The sequence below is a fragment of the Echiichthys vipera genome, assembly GCF_963691815.1.
Source record: "Echiichthys vipera genome assembly, chromosome: 2".
NCBI classification, from domain to species: domain Eukaryota; kingdom Metazoa; phylum Chordata; class Actinopteri; order Perciformes; family Trachinidae; genus Echiichthys; species Echiichthys vipera.
In genome coordinates this window covers 28,421,349-28,439,922 of record NC_139827.1, presented here as the reverse complement: position 1 = coordinate 28,439,922, position 18,574 = coordinate 28,421,349, and the positions used below count along the sequence as shown (strand labels likewise).

Genomic DNA, 18,574 nt, shown 5'->3' with positions numbered 1-18,574 from the left:
ATTAAAGAATAATAACACTTTTGTGTGTAAAACAGTATCACTCTTGTTCACCTGTCTTGTTCCCTTCTTCTTCACTCCCCTGTACCTCTAGGCTGTGGTAGACAGAAGTGTGGAGCCAGGGAAAGCTTTCACGCTCCCCTTCAGTGTCATGACCCAGGGCCCCGGTGGTGATTACTCTATCAGCGCCAGAAATGACAGAGAATTCCAAATGGACTACACCAAAAAGTGAGTTAAAAGCGATTCTTTTATTAAAAATGTCTCTAAATCTAAAGTACCTGTAAAGTACCTGGATGGAGTAACTTTGTACAGCCCCACCCACCAGCTGGTCAGGCTTTAAGTGCCAGTGTACTCATTCAGAACTGCATAGGAAACCCCCTCCCCGCACACCTTTCTGACATTGGATTAGGGGGACTGTGTCCAGCCATTTCTGTAAATATTTCTGAAACTGACGATCGGACCTTCAAACCTACTTCACTGTGATTTGTCAGCTGTGTAGAGGTTAATAGAAAGTTGTCAGACCCAGGCAGGAATGAGGACTCAGATGCGGAGGTTCGCAGACCAAACTGTTATTTATTCTTAAAAATCCAAAACGTGAGGCACAGAGCCAATAAACCATAAAACAAAAAGTCGCTCCGAACAGGAGGAAAAATAATTTTCAAAGTTATAAAACAAAGCACAAAACAAAGTCGCTCCGTCCAGGAGGAAAAATAGTCATCTAAGTTTACAAATTAAACGCAAAAACAAAGTCGCTCCGACCTGGAGGAATAACAATTATCAAAGTGAACAAACAAGACACAAAAGCAAAGTCGCTCCGACCAGGAGGAAAAAATAGGTGAGTAAGAGAGCATTAAAAAATAAGGTTAAACTTACAATGGAAATAACAGGAAATACAAACACCTGAGCGAGGATACTAAGAGCTCTATGACATGAACGAGGCTGTGGAAACGGGCTGTAAACATTCGGCATAACGGACGAAAGCGACCCTCAGCTGGCTTGAGTCGAGATAAGACGCATTAGTTCTCACCTCTGCAACTTTTCCCACAATGTTCGAAAACTGTTTTGTCCCCTCACAAATATTTGGTCCGAACTGGACTTTAGTCTTGTTAATAGATGTTGCTAGAAAGCATAGGGTGAGGGCTCTGCTGAACATATTGACTCACTGTGTGCGTTGTGGTGTAAATTCTGATATCCGATGGAGCAAATCAATGTCCTGGCAAACATTCGAAAATGCTAATGGTGTTTCTCATCATTAATTTTTCGCATTGGCAGGAGAGGACTATACTTGCCATTTTCACAAGGAACTTGATTTTAAGGTTGCCTACCGTCTACAATGTTGAGCTGTCGCTTTTTCTGCTGTGATCTCAGAATCAACCATATACTGTAGTAGGCCTAACCTCCTCAATTGTCACCATCTTTGTTTACCTAAAGCAAACCTGGAAGCTCTGTACAGTCTAAGTTTGCTAATACTATTGTATTTTGTTGTTACTATAGCAGTTAGATCATTGATGTTGTGTCACTTACCATTTGTGTCTTGCTATTTTACCAATTGTGTCTTGTCTTTGTCTTGTCTAGTCTACGCATGGGATAGTGAGAAATGCAATTTCGATTCCTTGTATGTCTTGTTCATGTGAAGAATTGACAATAAAGCTGACTTTGACTTTGAGTGTGTCCGAGGACCCATAGAACGTGTGTGAATAACTCCATTCACGATGCAGCCAAGGGTCTATGCAAATGGTTAAAGAGGGGTTAATGATTAAGTTTACCTCTGGCCTACCAGTTCCTGTAATCATAAAGAGTATTTTTCTCTTTTCTCTCGACAGGCTCAACTTGACAACGGGAAAATATAGTAATGGTACTTTGGTCATTACGCCACCTTCCGACACACCATCAGGCACTGATTGCACTCTGACTGTGGATGTCAAGTCTTCCAATGGTGTTGACTCCAATTACATCGTTTTAAGATTCTCTGTTGTTAAAAAGGTAACATCCTGAATTACACAGTTGGAAAATAGTTAACAAAAAAGTGAATTAATAAGCTTTTGAACATAGCCACAAAAACAGGTATTACAGATGCACCTCTTCAAAAGGTATATATGTATGTAATTTTCCACCTTTCTTTTCTTGTTGTTTGTCCAGATTACAGATTTTGTTCAGCCTTTGTGTAAAATAGTTAGTGTGCTGGCTGATGATTGCCCTCATGACGTGTCTCAGTGTGGACCTTTCCAGTGGGAGCTCACAGCCAACCTTACCGATGGGAACGGCACCGGGATAGAGACCGTTTCCATGCGTCGGGGCAATGGAAACCTTACAACCACCTCCCTGAGTGATCCCTTTATTGAGGCCAACTACACCGCCTCCTGCTGCTCGCAGATTGTTGAGTTTGTAGCTTTAGATAGAGTTGGAAATGTGGGCAAGTGCTATCATTCCATTGTACCTTCTGCTGGCCCTCCTGCTTTAAACGCATCGCTGTGGTTGTGCCTGCTGGTATCTGCCTTAATAACAAGGTTTTAAAGGGCTAATGTGCTCACTAGCTTAGGTCTGTACTCTGCATCAAGTATTTGATACACCTAAAAAAAATAAACTTCCTTCTGGTGATGCTAATTTCATGCTCAGACTTCCTGCTTAAATAAAATGCGAGCACTGATTAAGAGATGGATGATGAATGTATACTTAAAGTGTAATTACAGCGCAAAATCATCCCATGGTCTTTTTCGGCACTTATATACATCAAATAAACCATCAAGACAGTTTTTTTCGTGTATAAACTATTAACGGAGAAATCCAGGAGAGTCGCTAACAGCCGGACATGGCTACCACTGATTAGGTTGAGCAGCACGGTGAAGGCATTAAAACAGCTTTTTTAACCACTAATACTGTTCAAAATAACACCAAACCTCTGCAGCAGCATGACCAGGGTCCTTACACATAAAACAAAGCACCAATGGGCTCCTTCCTTTTGGATTGACTTTGCTAATCAACTTGAATGGACTTTACAATGAGAGGAGCTGGTACCTTGGCCAGTAGGTAGGTTTTCCTTCAAAACACTCTTTTAATAAACTCCAGGTTCACTAACTAAGTTGTTTGAGCAGTATTAGTGGTTAAAAAAAGCTGTTTTAATGCCTTCACCGTGCTGCCCCGAGCTAGTCAGTGTTAGCCAAATCCGGCTGTTAGCAACTCTACCGGATTTGTCTAACAGTTCATACATGATGGCTTATATGATGTAAGTGTCGAAAGCATTTAGCATAATATTTTTCTGGTGTTTGTAAAAGGGCTGTTGTGATGTATCATTACTGACCATAATTGTGACATTTAAAATGAAACCTTGATATTATGTTAATAATACCCATTTGATGATTGTATAAATGGCTCAGCACCTCTTCCTTTCCATTTCATTTTGTCTTTGGCCTTTTCACTATCGAGAATATCACATATACGTTTTTACAGTTTTTTTTCAGAACACTGCAGTCTGACTTATTTTAAATTGCCTTGGCTGTAACCACTTTAGCTTCCCAGCAAGGGCTCCGGTGCGATGAGTGCATGTTGAACGACTAATGAAACAGGATCTTTGGATCTGTGCTGTTTGGGCAACAGCCAAAATAATGAGTAGAATTTTTTTCAGTATGAATTTGACTAAGAGCATTATTTTACATTTTTTCAAAACTCCTATATATTTGGCAATAATATTTTTATCAGGAATTCTTTTGGCCACGGCATGCCTAGTTTGTAATGTGCCTGTTTTCTTGACAAAACATGTTTGGTGCTAATAATCAATCATTTACCCTAGAAAAAGGATGCATGTCCAGTAAACGGACACATTTAGCATTTTCATGATAGGAAAAAAAAATTGGTATGTGGCCCAAAGGCAACCAAAGGCTCCCTTTTCAGGAAATAAATATTTTAATGTAGTTCATAGTGCAGTTGGCATGATTTGGTGGGTTTTATCAACATTTTTCAAACAAATTTTCATAATATTCAAAAGGAAATAGACTAATGGATTTCCATAAGAGTAAAGAATGATGACAAAAACAATTTGTCATCCGGATTTGTATCAGTCTTTATAGAGACAGAATGTTCAGTAGAAGAATTTTTTTTAAATTTTATTTCTCTTTCATCAACATTCCATTCACCTTCACTGTAGAATATTGGCAGAACCTCAAGAATGTTTTGTGACTTTTGGGGAAACAATGACATTCAGGCTCTTGACTGACTTGCTGATCGCCATCCATTATCTGAAGGTATTACTAACCTTAAGTAAATGACAAAAAGTGCTTGTGTTGGTTATATATATATATATATATATATATATATATATATTTTTTTTTTTTTACTAAATTAACTTTTATCTGTCTTGAAATACAGCACAATGTTATATACAATAACAAAAATGTCCTGACTGCTAAAGCTGTGATCTAATGCCTCACTGCTAGTAGGACAGTTTTTTTTGGTTGTAGGACAGTGACACATTGTCTTCAGGTGTGTTTTGATATGAAGTAAAAAGATGTGAACGGAAATTGATTTCTTCAAGGTGATGTCAACTCACTCAAATTGTGCCTGCTCAGATTGAAAATGTATCAACTGTAACAACATGTGTGCCTATCCTCAACTGTATGATGACCGTGAGGCTACATTGGTATTGGTTGGTATTAAAAAGACTGCATAAATATTGCAGCGGTCAAATTCATTTCATGACTAAGAGTTAAACCTTGTGCCAAACCAATAAAAGAAAATGTATGACAGTAAAACTGTGACAGTTCTACATACAGCTGACTGCTCTAAAGCGCGTCCAAAAGTAAATGTCTCATACATCAGACAGGCTACTTTCGGTTAGAGTCAGATCAACCTTTCCATTTTTCAATTACGCCACAGAATCTACAACATCCTGTGGCTGTGTAGGCAGCAAAGCGTGTTTGAATAAACTGAATTCATCATTGTATCTCAAATCTTTGGAAATGGGCCATATTATAATCATTTGATCTCACAAGCCCTGTGATACCACTTGTTCAATAAAAAAATAGAAAACAATTCATACTTGAAATAAGTTATTAACCCCAAGTGTGCATTTACCATGTATAGAGAAAAAAACCTCATCAATCAGGTCTGAATCTAACTCACTCTGTGAAGAGCAAAAAGTACCCTAAAGAAAAACATTTGAAAACATTAATTTAATTGTTTAATTGATGAGTTACAACTTTCCCAGATGTGCATAAAAATATAGAACTGAAATCTTGAGATGATTAGCTTAGCTCAGATAAAGATTGGGAGAAGAATGATGAGAGAAATCCTGGCAGTCAAAAGTTAGCTTACCAGCTGGCTGCTAAATTAGTCAAATTTAACCACAAAATGTTTTCATCACGAAAAGCACATTCCTATGGCTAGATGAGTAACATTGATGCTGATCTCTTCATCCAACTCTTGACAAGAAAGCAAAAATGTATTTCCTAAAATGATAAACTATTCCTTTAAGCATTCCTAAAGTACATGAAAAATAAACCATTTCTGATAAACAAAAAAAATTGCAATTCTCCATTTGCGTTTGCAAATACATTGCATCAAAGAAGAAAATGTAACGCATCCTATGTATCCTTTCATTACAAGAGTTAATAGCTCTCATTATAATGACAAACATTCTCAGTGGAACAAGGTTTCATCTTGGATGTCAACCTCTCATGGGATTTTATGTACATTTTTCACATGCTTTTTCAGGTGGCCTGACTGCGTGAAGTTCTTGGGGCAGTGTGGGCAGGAATGTGGTTTCTCCCCTGTGTGGATATACTTGTGCCTTTTCAGGTTATTAAAGTCCAAAAATCCTTTCCCACAAAATGGGCACCAGTGTCTCTTCTCCCCATTATGCCACCTTAAATGCACATTCAGTTCCACCCTCCTTGCAAATTTTTTTTCACAGAGGTTGCAATGGAATGGTTTCTCTCCAGTGTGCATCCGTATATGGGCTTCCACATCTCGTTTTGTGAAGAATCCCCTGTTGCAGATCTGGCAGATAAAAGGTTTAATCCTGCTATGCACCATCTGAAGATGTTTGGTGAGGCCAAAACGATAGACAAATCCCTTCCCGCAGTGGCTACAGATATGGATCCTACCATTGCGGTGCACCCGGCCGTGACGTTTGAGACCTTTTGTGTCTGGGAAGCTCTTCCCACAGAGTGTGCACGAGAAAGGTCGGCGACCTTTGTGGAGACTAACATGGCTTTCCAGGGCAGCAATGCTGCTGAGGACTTGACCACACTCCCCACACTGGTTCTTGAGCAGGCGTCTACCAATGACTGATAAAGGCTGTAATGGTGATACGACAGGTGGTCCTTTGATAGGTATGGGGAAGAGAGAAACACTGGGGGGGAAAACTAATGGCTGATCCGGGGATCTCGGTGAACTTGCCTCTTTCTTTCCCCCTGTTGGAGTTTTTTTACTGACTGACACTCGGGGAGGAGTCCACACAGCTTTAGCTGTAAATTTTCTCACAGTCCCACAGCTAGCAAGATTATCTGCTACCTGGCTTATTTTGGCTCCATTTTGCAGCAATTCAGCAGATTTTTTTATTTTAGCCATCGCTTTGGCTTTTGCTGCTTTCGCCAACTTATTAGCATCGACAACTCTTACATTTTTTTGAGAACCAGGACTATCTTGAACTAATCTGGGTTTCTTAGCGGCAGTGGGATCCTCTTTATTTCTAGGAGTGACAACATCTTTAGTCAGTTTAGGCCAGCTAACACTTGGGGAAGCAGTTTCGTTCCCAGCACCATCTGCTGTTATGCTGTACCTAGGACTGAACGAATTTGACTCCCTATTAACCTGGTTACTGCTAGAACCAACATTAGTGACAGTACACTTCCTACGGCAGAAGTAAGTCAATTCACTAGTAGGCACTTTAGGGGTGGAACCATTTTTACTTAAACCAGACATCCTAGTACTAATAGTAGATTTAGTCTTTTTAGGAGTAGCACCGTCTCTACTCGAACTAGTCCCCCTAGGGCTCACAGAAATGTTTTTGGTCTTTTTAGAGTTAGCACTTTCTTTAATTGAGTTAGACCTCCTTGGGCTCACAGAAGTAGATTCAGTCTTTTTAGGGCTAGCACTTTCTTTAATTGAGCCAGACCTCCTTGGACTGACTGAAGTGGCTTTGGTCTTTTTAGAGCTAGCAAGTTCTTGAATTAAGCTAGACCTCCTAGGACAGACCAAAGTGGATTTGGACTTTCTAGATCTAGCGCTTTCTTTAACTGGGCTAGACTTCCCAGGACTCACCGAAGAGGATTTTTTAGTTTTAGAGCCTATACCTGAACTAGACCTCCTGTGACTCACGGGACTGGATTTTCTAGTAGCTTTAACCCTCATAGAACAGACAGAAGTTGCTTCACTGACATTCCTCTTGGGTCTAACACCATCTTTACGTAGTCCAGATCTCCTGGGACTAATGGGAGTGCGGCCATTAGTTGTCATTTTTGAAGATCTTACATCTTTACCTGATCCTAGGTGTTTCGGGTTAGGGGGGATAGGTTCTCTAGGTGTGTTTTTATCATTTGGACTTTCATTCTCTAATCTAGGATTTACGGGATTCGTAGGGATTACAGTGCTAGTCTCTGTTTCTGTGTGTGGTTCTGGATTTGTTACAGATCTTCTGGCTTGCAAGTGAGTTTTGAAATGACTTCGGAGTTTGGCCACAACAGATTTTTCCGGTAACATTTTCTTGTCACTGTGGCTGGAAGAAGCTGTGGCATTTCCAGGGTCATCAAACGAGGCCTATAACAGAAAGTAAAGAAAAATAAATAAATTTAGCAATAAATACATGCAGAGCAATCCCAATAGTCTTGGCACGGATTCCAGTTCAGTGTGAAAAAACAAACATGCTATTTACAAAACAAATTCTAACTATATGATATGATATACCTATATGATATGTATACCTTTGACACATTACAGACACTACTGAAAACCTAGCCAATGGGTTGTGTGTTCCCATCCAAAAGGTTAAGTAAAAACCCAATCAATACCATCACAGGCTTGGTTCATTGTTCTATCCACTGGATATTCAAATATTAGCATTTTTCGGGCTGGAGGAAACTTTTCATTGTTCTAAAAACCCCATTTTTTGTATCCTCATCACAGGAACTAGGAAAAATCATATTTTTTGGAACACCATCTTGAGGGACTTTTTTAGCTCCTACACTGGAGATCAAGATTAGTAATACTTGATTTAAAAAAAAAATGTTATTGTTCAGAATTTGATAAAATATCAGATGTCTGTCAGCAGCAGAAAGTGGGAGGGGCCGGTCGTGTGAATGCAGGAAAAATGTCCTGACAGTATGTAATTCCCTGGGAGAGCTCGCCAATGAGCAGTTACTCTCAAGGTGTCCCCAGAACGGTGTGGACCAAAAATAGCTATTATTTTATCCCCAAGGCAATCATTTTGCTAGAAGTGTAACTACTACATTACCTTTTGTAGGTCTTGTGTAACAGGTGACACTGCCAGCTTCGCCAGGAATTGGGCTTTAGTCATCTGTAAATGAGGATCAGATGTGTCCTTTGGGGTGTTGGAAGTGAGATGTGTGACTGGAGTTGATGGCTTCTCTCCTATAGGTTGGCCATTAGGTAATGAACAATCTTCATATATTTCCTCATCAGACTTCGTAGTAGGTCCACCAGCTGTACCAGACGCAGCTGGAGGCTCAGTCGTGTTGACGGCTATTGTTGAGTTGTCAAAGACTGGTGACACCTTGGATGGTGTAGATGGCTGCACATACCCACTGTCAGGTGACTCTTCCAAAATGGAGCAGTTTTCAGAGAATAATGATGCATTCTCTTGAATATCATTTGGCTCTCCTGACACCTGAGAGGTATTTACAGAAAGAGTAACAGAAGCTTCTTCTGCATCGGGACAAATGTCGGTGGCTAATAGGAGGTCTGAAGGTTGTGTTGATATGACTACAGATGATGGTTTCTCTTCTGTGGTACATTCTTTTGAAATCGTTTGGGTTTCAGAAGATCCCTCTGTAGACAATCTTGAAACAAAGACTGCTTCTTTAGCTGATACTTGAAATGGGAGCCTGGTTAATCTGACCACAGCAGAGAGTTTTTGTCTACAAGTCGGCAATACTGCTGGAGACAAAGCGGTGGGCACTGGCCCAAGGGACATATTTAAACTGGAACAGGTTTCTGTAGGTGCATTTATTGTTTCAGATTCAGAGGTAGTTTGTACTCGAGATTCCAAGTTGTCTGATGTATCATCTCTCTTTTGAAACAATTTTGTGTCCACTTTATCTAAAATGGTTTGCGTCTCCACAGAAATACCCAACTCCTGCTGTGAAGTAACAAACTGCGGTGAAAACACCTCAATAGGAACAGTTGATTTTTCTGACTCCTGCTTGGTTGTAGGGACAATTGTCTGTGACTGAGGTTTCCTTGACGCCACAGCTGACACCTGTCTTGGAATTATAATTGTTATTTTTGGGTGTGGCACAGTCCTCGACTGCGGATCGGTTGAGGTGGCAGTTGACAGTGAAGAGACAACAGGAAATGATTTCCCGGACGTAACATATATTGTTTTCTGAGGTACAGAGGAAAGGGAAGGGGTTCCAAGAGGCAAGACTGCCGTTTTTACGCCTGGATGTATACTCTTTTTCTGTGCAGCAACAACTGTTGACACAACAGCAGGAAGCTGGGCTGGAGACAGTGCTTTTATTTCATGAGGGTTTAATGAGGATACTGATCTTGGCATGACAGTTATTGGAGATACTGCCTTACTCTCCTTGCTAACTGCTACTGATGTTATCAGAGTCGCAGTAGGAGGGTGCTGCTGAAGGAACTGCACACTTGTCTGAACTGCAGCAGTTGACGAGGGCATTAAATATGTAGTAGTACTGGATGGAATGATTGTATGCTGTTGTTTTGGTTTGACAACCTTGATATGGGCCTGAGCTTCGCTCGTTGGAGCGGCACCTGCAGTAGTGGGAGCAGCACTAAGATTCTCCTTTGTGCACTGTGTTGTTTTGGACAACTCTATTACAGGCAGATTTCCTGCAGCTTTATGAGTTTCAACAGGAAACTGTAGTGCTCCCGGCTCAGCTGAGACCTCGACCACAGTTTCTAAGGTACTCGCATTTGGAGCACGCTTGGTTTGTGGTGCTGCTGCCACTTTTTGTGGAATGGAAAACTTATTTTCTACCGGTGACTGATTCATGGCTTCGACTAATAGCATTGCATCCTGAAGAGTTACAGAGGTGCAGCGTTCTCTGGACTGAGCTGTTGGAGTGTTTAGTGTTTCAACTGCAGTTGAAACGTCACTAAATGGAGTCTGAATAGCCCCTTCTTCAATTTCGGTGGAATACTGGTGAGATACAGATGGTTTTTCCTTTTCATTGTAACATCTTTTACTTAAAGATGCTACTGAAACAGCTGGAGAGCCCTTTTTTTTCACCGGCTGTTTCGGACCTTTAGCTTTCTTTGGTGGTCGTCCTCTTCTACGAGGTACTGGCAACTCAGGCTGGGAACTAGCCTCACCTTCTGCCACACCACCTTTTAATCCTTCACACTGTTGGGGAACCACTGATGGTCGCTTATTTTCAAGCAGATCAACCTCAGATTGATGCAGAGAAACCACCAATTGTTTTTCAGATGGTATGAGTTCTCCCTGTGCCTCTGATATCTTCTGACTGCCTTGAGACTCGTTTTCCATGGCATCTTTTACTTCAGCGAGTGATACAGATGATTGGTTTTGGGCTCGTTGTAAATCCCTATCCATTTCCAAACAGGGTAGATCCAGGGCCACTCGGGCCTCTCCATCTTTTTCAGGCAACGGAATTCCTCCAGGTGAACCTTCCGGATCAACGAGAGGCCCTTCATTTTCGGTTCCACAAGTAGATTCCCAGGTTGAACCTAGGAACAGAGGAAACATGAGAAGAAATAAAAAAGGGGGGGATGTTGAGTTCCAGATATTAACACATTTTGAAAAATCTTACAAATGGTCCAACTGTAGTTTGGAAAATAGAAGTCAGTTTTAATTTTCTTACCTGCTTCACTGCTATCACTCAAGACTAGCCCACAGATATCGATGGGCTCATCTTCCTCCTGCATCTGGACAGACGACTCACCATCACAGTCCTGCAGGGCGACGACAAAAACACATCCAGTTCCAGTTACACACACACACACACACACACACACACACACACACACACACACACACACACACACACACACACACACACACACACACACACACACACACACACACACACACACACACACACACACACACACACACACACACACACACACACACACACACACACACACACACACACACACACACACACACACACACACACACACACACACACACACACACCTTCTGTTTGGCCAGTGTAAAGGCCATTTGAGCAATCGGCTCTCCATAGTTGTGGTCCTGCAAACTGTACTCCATCTCCTCATAACGACATTGTTGTTCTTGCAATGATGAGGGCCTCAATTGTTTACAATGCTCCACCAACATTGTGCGAAAAGGAACCAGGTCTGTAAACATAAACACACAAACAACAAGAAAGTTGGTGATTTTAGGGAGTACAACCCTGAATCTTCAAGCGACGGATTATAATGACAAATCCCAGTTTGAAAAGAAACCTGCTTATATACAACAAGCTTGTTTGTCTGATCTCCTATGACAGCTCAAATATAAAGTTGATAGGAGCAGATGAGAAAGGCCAAGAGCCAGACTGCAGTGAGACAGTATCCATAATATCCCTCCTTCATTTGGCGTATGTGATACTAAATGTTCTAGGACTGTTTAGGTTCTATGCTTTTAAGTTCAAAGCTTTTCAACATGCAGCAACTGTTTATGAATTGACAGATAGTGGACAACAAGTGTCATGTTGATGGGATATATACACCTCTGCAATTATATGCTGCCCACCTATGAACCTGGTTGGCGCACTTCATTGTTGAGTGTCTTACTCATATCTTTCCTCAGGTCTAAACGTGCTGCTTAATTGTGCAGGATGTATTATTTTTTTATTATGTTAGTTAGTTAGTATGTAACTATTTTGATAATCGATTAGAATCTATGGATTATTAGATTAATTGATTATTCATCTGATGAAAAGAAAAAAGTATTAAGCATTCATTATCTCCTTGTTCAATGCTCTTAAAAATGTACAGCTGCAAGTGACTCAATACATTCAATGCTGTTCTAGTTAATAATGTTGATGAAAAAGGCAAATTCAAGACAAGGGCCACTGCAATGAAATCATTAATTAAATAAATGGACATTGAGCACAGGAAAGCACGTTCCTATGACTATATGAGTGACAACTTTCTTAGGCTCATTTTTTGTAAAGTCAACTAGTGTGGAATAAAACCGTGGCGGAATTAGTAAGGTAGCTAGCTGCCTGCTAGTTAGCAGCCATAAAATGAGCTTAACAGTGGGTTGGAGACCAGCAGGACACTAGGTCTACGGTCCCTCGTCTTCACTCTTTGCACGAGAGAGAGACAACTTCTCTGCAGCTGCAGTCTCCAATCCTCCCAGTGAAGTGGCATATCTGCAGTGGTGGGGAATGAATGGTTTCTCTCAGTTTTGAGCTGCTGATAACAGCTTTATCAGGGCCCAGCAACATTGATCCATGACAAAACGGAGAGAAAAGATGGAAGTCATTACATTATTATTAATTAACCTGTAATTGTGCTTCTATGAGACACTGGAGTGTGGCTAAAAACACACCATTATGCATTTATGTGCTGCTCGCTTTTTTTTTTTAAAGGCACTATTCTCAAGTCTTTGATTTCAATCAATCTTGAGAGAATATTTGGAGGATAACGGCAGAAATGTCTAAGTGGTGTAACCATCAAAATTTCGTCCATGAAATGTAACTTGCTTAAAAAGGGTGGATCCTAAAAAACTGCCATGACATGAACTTAAATTACAGGTTATTATAACCATATAAAATATCATTCAAATTTTTTTTTAGATTTATTTGAATAATCTAGGGAACCTGTCAGTCAAGCTAATCTCCTGAATTGTTAAGTGGTGTAACAAACATTCAAAGTGCCATTTTGTAAAAAAAAAAAAACCCAGCAAGAATGCCATCTGACAGGAAGCGACATCCAAGAAAAGGACCCCTAATGAGCATAACTTCTGCTTAGACATTTTAGGGTACCTTCCGGTATCCTTTGGTTAACATGTCAAATGAACGGTAGGACCCAAGGAAAACACTGAAAAACGTTTATTTTACATTGTATTCTATAGAGTCATTAAAGTTAGCCATACCTTTATCAGCTGCAACATTAAATATTTACTTTACATTAATCTATTATTATGTAATAATATAATACTCTAAAAAATGAAACTCTGCTTTTACTCTTTGTACGTCAAGTATATTTTGATGCACAACACTTTTGTACTCTTACTTAAGTAACATTTTGAATGCAGGACTTTTACTTGTAGCTAAAAGCTCTGAGTACTTATTTTAAACCACTCCTTGGGGAGGATAATATTTTAATGTTGTAGATGAACTGGTGTCTTTCCTTTGCTGTCTAATAGCTAGCTGCAGGACGGGACCTAAGCTGCTGAATGTGTTTCACTACGACTCTTTTTAGCCGCGCACACTCCTTCTCCTGCCCATGACTTTGGGTTACTTAACGTAACCTCGGTTCTTTGATAACAGAGTGAGGTGTTTCACTATGGGAATCGCCTTGGCGTGACCAACTATGGAAGCTCCAATGACACAACGTCTGTCTATGACAGACAGATCAAACTGTGCAGGGGTCACGCCCCCTCATACTACCACAGATGACCGGCCCCTCCTAAATCATTCAACACTGGTTTCTTTCTGTGTCTATGGAAGGAGGGAAATGATGGTGAAACATCTCACTCTGTTATCAAAGAACCGAGGTTACGTTAAGTAACCCAAAGTTCTTTTTCTAACTTCGTTCGGTCTTTCACTATGGGAGATACAGACGCCTCCTGGATTGCATCCAATCTCCCGAAGCCATAACAAAGCAGAGCTGGAAAGTTACTGTCACAGGGACCCTGGCGTGTTAGCCCTTAGCACCGCCTGTGCCAAAGAAGGTCCAGTGACATCCAGCCTGTAAAACTTCACAAAAGTGTGAGGCGTAGCCCAGCTCGCTGCAGCACAGATGTCCCTTACAGACACTCCCCTGAATAAGGCCCAGGAAGTGGCCACACCTCTTGTAGAGTGAGCCCTCAACCCCTGGGGTGGCTGCAAACCTTTACAACTGTAAGCCAGAGATATGGCCTCCACAATCCAGTGTGATAGCCTCTGGCGGGACAATGGCCTTCCTCTATGGGGAGTAGCCCAAGACACAAACAGCTGATCCGTTCTCCTGAACCCAGCTGACCTGTTCACATACACATGTAGGGCCCGGACAGGGCATAATGTGTTATGCCTCTTTTCCTCCCCTGAGGAAAAGGGAGGAGGATGAAAAGCCGAAAGCTCTACTGTGGGACATGTGTAGACAGACTCCACTACCGTAGGCACAAATGCTGGATTGGGCCGCATGCAGGCCCTGGTGAGTCCTGGTGCAAACTGCAGGCAGGACGAGCGGATGGAAAAAGCCTGCAAATCACTCACACGCTTTGCCGTGGTCAAAGCTAAGAGCAACACTGTTTTGAGAGAAACAAATTTAATCTCCACCGCCTCTATGGGCTCAAATGGGGGATGAGAGAGGGCATCCAACACAACTGACAGGTCCCACAAAGGAACCAGGGGCCTGGAAACTGGAAGCTTGCGGCGCGCACCCTTCATGAAGCGACCAACTAAAGGATGCTGCCCCACAGGCTTATCTCCGAAGCCCACATGACAAGCTGAGATGGCCGCTAGGTATAATTTAATTGTAGAGAAGGCCTTCCCCTTATCTACTAATTCCTGCAGGAAACACAACAGGTCAGCAACCAATCTTACTGGGAAGAGAGATGCTGGATGAAGCTGAGAGAGAGCGATGGTTAGGGTGGAGGTGATAAGCCACCGAAGGCTCCACCACGGAGGGTTCGGCCAGCCCCGGATCCCCAATTTCATGGATCTCTAGCTTAGAGTAGCCTTTGGTGGGGAGCTTACTCTTAAAAGGACTGGACCAGTACCTGCTCATTTCTTTCATGCAGGCAGGCACTGCTGGCAGGAGTTGCTTTGACGGCGGTTGGGCTGGTGGGAGCCTCTTACCATCATATAAGTCTCTCTATGCCCCCTCAGCGTCCTGGGCTGCAGGCCACTGAATCCCAAATTTGGACGCGGCCCATCTGCAGACCTCGTACAGGTTGCCGTCTACTGTGGGAACAGCATCGGATGCACTGGGGGGTCTGGACTGTTGAACAGGAAAAGTGGAGTCGTCCTCCTCTTCTTCCATTTCGTCCAAGCCGAGGATGTCAGAGTTGGCGTTGCCCTCTGCTTCCTCACCGGGGATTCAGCGTCCAACATGTCCGCCCAGCTCGTTGTGGCTCGCGGCAGATGGGAGCTGGTTGTAGCTCCTGACAGACAGGGGTCCTGGTTGTTGGACACAGCCACTCTCAGCCTCCTTTCCAATACTTTTTCTGGCATTGACGCACAGTGAGAGCATGACTGGGGGTCAGCCAAAGATGCCTGAGTGTGTTTAGCGCCCATGCAGCATATGCACATCGGGTGAGGGTCCCTCCCCGAGATAGACGCCCCGCATGACGCAGGGAACAGGCGGGATGCAGCGTCATAGTCTTCGGCTCTGACCCTTTGGCGGGGGTAGTAGCCGAAGATAGAGTGCCTGGAAAGGGGGGATATTGTATAAATATTCAGCCGTACAAGCCGCGTCGTAACACCGTAGCCTGTCGGTCAGTAGCGCTAGCTGACAGGGTTTAGCCCGAGCTAACCGCGTACTGTAAGAGCAAGCTCGTCGTAACACGTTAGCTTAACTCTCGGTAACTGGCTCAGTCAACAAGCTAATGCTAACTGAGTCCAGTAAGCTCACCGTAGCGAGTTAGCCGGCAGATATGCTATCGTTACACTGCCACAAACCGCTCCGGTAAACAAATACAAGGCAGCTAAAGGAGCAGTTCGCCTTAACACGGTCACTGCTCGAACTAACCTGTGTAACGGCAAGTACACTTCTTACGAAGTTCTTACTTAGCAAATCAAGACTTAAGCCAGGAAACTGTGTTCGACGACTCTATCCTTTACGGTTCGTGAAGTTGAACAGTTGAGCAGATAGCCAAGCTAGCCTAACTAAGCTGAGGGAGCTTACAAAGATTCTTCACTGGAAGAAAGCGAGAATGATTTAGGAGAGGCCGGTCATCTGTGGTAGTATGAGGGTGAAATATTATGAGTGACTTTGACCGTGTTCCTTATTATTTCACTCAAAATGATTGCCATACCACAATGACCGACATTAAAACCAGTTAACAATATGGATGCAGTGGGAGTTGAGTTAACTCAGCAAAAGTATTCAGATTCATTTTTTAACAGACATTGTAATACACAAATGTTAGCTGACGTGCTCAAAAGCTGACAGACAAGTTTTCCAACCATTTCCACAGGTTAGGAAAAATGTATCACAACACAGTGATGCCACGTTCAAACCGGAAGTGTGGACGCGATAGAAGCAATGCGATTACGTACAACGCGATTACATACAACGGCAATCTACTTGACTACAAAACAGGCTGTGCTTTACTCACGGTGTGAGATTGATCGATACCCATCCATTATCACAGTGTGCGGGTTTAAAATATTGAACTTTTGGCATGTTTGGCGCGGTGGTCGAAATATGATCAAGCAGCGCATTACTCACTTTTCTTGCCATTTCACTCTATACTGCCCCTATTAGTTCAGGAAGAGTCACAGCACCAAAACTTACGGTGCCTCGGTGCCTAAAGAAATAGGCATCGTCTGTGTTTTTTTTATTTTGGAATCGAAAGGTATTGAAAGTATCGGTTCTTGTGACATCCCTATTATCACTGCAAAAAGTTCTCTTCATCCACGGCAAAGAAGATGATGAAGTTATCTTGATTCTGATCAAAAGATCTGAGACATTGCACCAAAGATTTATTGATCACGACAGCTCGGGAGACTTATATGGTCTCACTCTAGTCTGTGGGAAACTAGCCTACGTCCAATTGTGCTGGCCATTTCACCTCACTGCCACCCGAAAATATAAACTCTTCGGATCTACACGATACAGGTGAATGATATATTTTGATTCAAAATGGGGAATTTTGTTGAAAAGCGACTAGTTTTCTGGTATGGACACTCACATACGATGTGGTGGATGAAATATTTAATATTTGTCAATCTTTTGTAATTACACTACTAAACATTTCTAGGTCCATTTGGTCCTTAAAAAAAGGGTGCAAATCCTGAGAATTTAGGAGGGCTCAGATGGGTCTCTTTTTTTTTTTTACATTTACACAAAATATAAATTTTAACGAAATGCAAGGATGCTATTTAAAATTTTCAAAGATTTTCAAATGTCTCATCTTGCTATCCCTTTTTTGTCATTGACCCATATAATACCGTATTAAAAACATATCTCACTTCCCAAGACTGGGTTGCCGGCTACATTGTATGATCTAGGCCCATTAGGACTATTACAAAACAATTCTTGCCATATAATTTCTTTGAAAATAAATACATTTCCGTTAGTAAAATGTAATAATTAATTCAATATATGCTATTTTAATTTACATTACATGGCTTCAATCCATTTTAAGATTAAATAGGTATCCAAGTTAAGGTTTTCAACTAAAATAAGTCATAACTGTGCCTTAATACAATGTAAAGCGAATACTGTTTCCTACGGAAATCAACCTTGATGGCACGTGTAAGCGTCGGAATGGGCTGTTACGGAGCAGTTAGCCATGGTAGCATTGTATGGTTTCCCTCCCATTTGGATCCCACGCTTTAGACGAAGCTAGGCTAAGCTACTGATACATCAATATCCAGGAGCGGCTATACGTACCCCACATAACACAAACACATATCTAATTTGGGCTAAAATATCATATAACCGTATCAGACAAGTATAGGCACTGGTTGAAATTACCAAGCGTGTGGTAGGTAACGTTTAACAGGCATCTCAACTCACCGCACTGAACAGCTCGGTCGCGTTTGTCAGAGCCGTCGCTTGGCCCTGGAAGAGGCTCCCTTTCTCTGGTGCCAACAGGTTGGTTTCTCTCAGTCTCAAATTGGCTGCATTTTGTTTTGAGGTCCTCGTTCTCCTTCTTTATTTTAGATATTTCTGCTTTTAGCTCGTCAACCATAGTTTCGAAAAGTTTCGTGGTCTCTGCGATGGCACCCTTCAGCATAACCTCCATGACGGAGGAATACTTCGTCTGGAAATCGTCCGCCGACATTGTGGTAACGTTATGGTTTACTGTTCTTCCGAGCTTCGATACAAGTGCGGTAAGCAGATTGACTGCTACGTTCTTAGAAACGGGATACGTGGAGCGGGCTCAACATGGCTGCGTCCTTCCCGGGGCCAGGCGGTTGCTGCTTGCTTTGTGTGACGCACATAGACGGAAGGGGCTGCCTTTCCGCGGGCCGCAGCCGTTACTGTCCGACGGAAGGAGGTAGTTACACAACGAGCCAGTGACCCGCTT

The 18,574-nt window shown here is 42.2% G+C and overlaps 2 protein-coding genes across 3 annotated transcripts in view; one reads left to right on the top strand and one right to left on the bottom strand.

Annotated features, from left to right (window-relative positions):
* Positions 1 to 4,289, top strand: part of vwa11 (von Willebrand factor A domain containing 11) — a 31,890-nt gene extending 27,601 nt beyond the window's left edge. The window contains exons 16-18 of one of the 2 annotated variants that reach the window (XM_083928554.1): positions 92 to 225; positions 1,821 to 1,980; positions 2,137 to 4,289. In XM_083928554.1, the coding sequence (XP_083784680.1) occupies positions 92 to 225; positions 1,821 to 1,980; positions 2,137 to 2,511 (669 nt within the window). In that variant the 3' untranslated portion in view covers positions 2,512 to 4,289. The remainder of the gene's footprint in view (positions 1 to 91; positions 226 to 1,820; positions 1,981 to 2,136) is intronic. The other variant, XM_083928553.1, reaches the window with a different exon arrangement.
* Positions 4,290 to 5,191: 902 nt separating this feature from the next.
* Positions 5,192 to 18,455, bottom strand: LOC310957808 (uncharacterized protein). Its single transcript, XM_083928541.1, has 5 exons — positions 18,061 to 18,455; positions 11,354 to 11,517; positions 11,016 to 11,106; positions 8,444 to 10,881; positions 5,192 to 7,749 (listed from the first exon to the last, which is right to left on the bottom strand). Exons 1-5 carry the CDS (start codon positions 18,326 to 18,328, stop codon positions 5,665 to 5,667), a joined length of 5,046 nt encoding a protein of 1,681 aa, XP_083784667.1. The 5' UTR covers positions 18,329 to 18,455; the 3' UTR covers positions 5,192 to 5,664.
* Between the last annotated feature and the right edge of the window lie 119 nt (positions 18,456 to 18,574).

Coding starts and splice junctions, on each gene's coding strand:
- LOC310957808 (XM_083928541.1), bottom strand. CDS start 18,328: ATGTCGGCGGACGATTTCCAGACGAAGTATTCCTCCGTCATGGAGGTT. Junction 11,107..11,353: donor TTACACTGGCCAAACAGAAG/GTGTGTGTGTGT, acceptor GTCGCCCTGCAG/GACTGTGATGGTGAGTCGTC. Junction 7,750..8,443: donor TTACACAAGACCTACAAAAG/GTAATGTAGTAG, acceptor TTTCTGTTATAG/GCCTCGTTTGATGACCCTGG.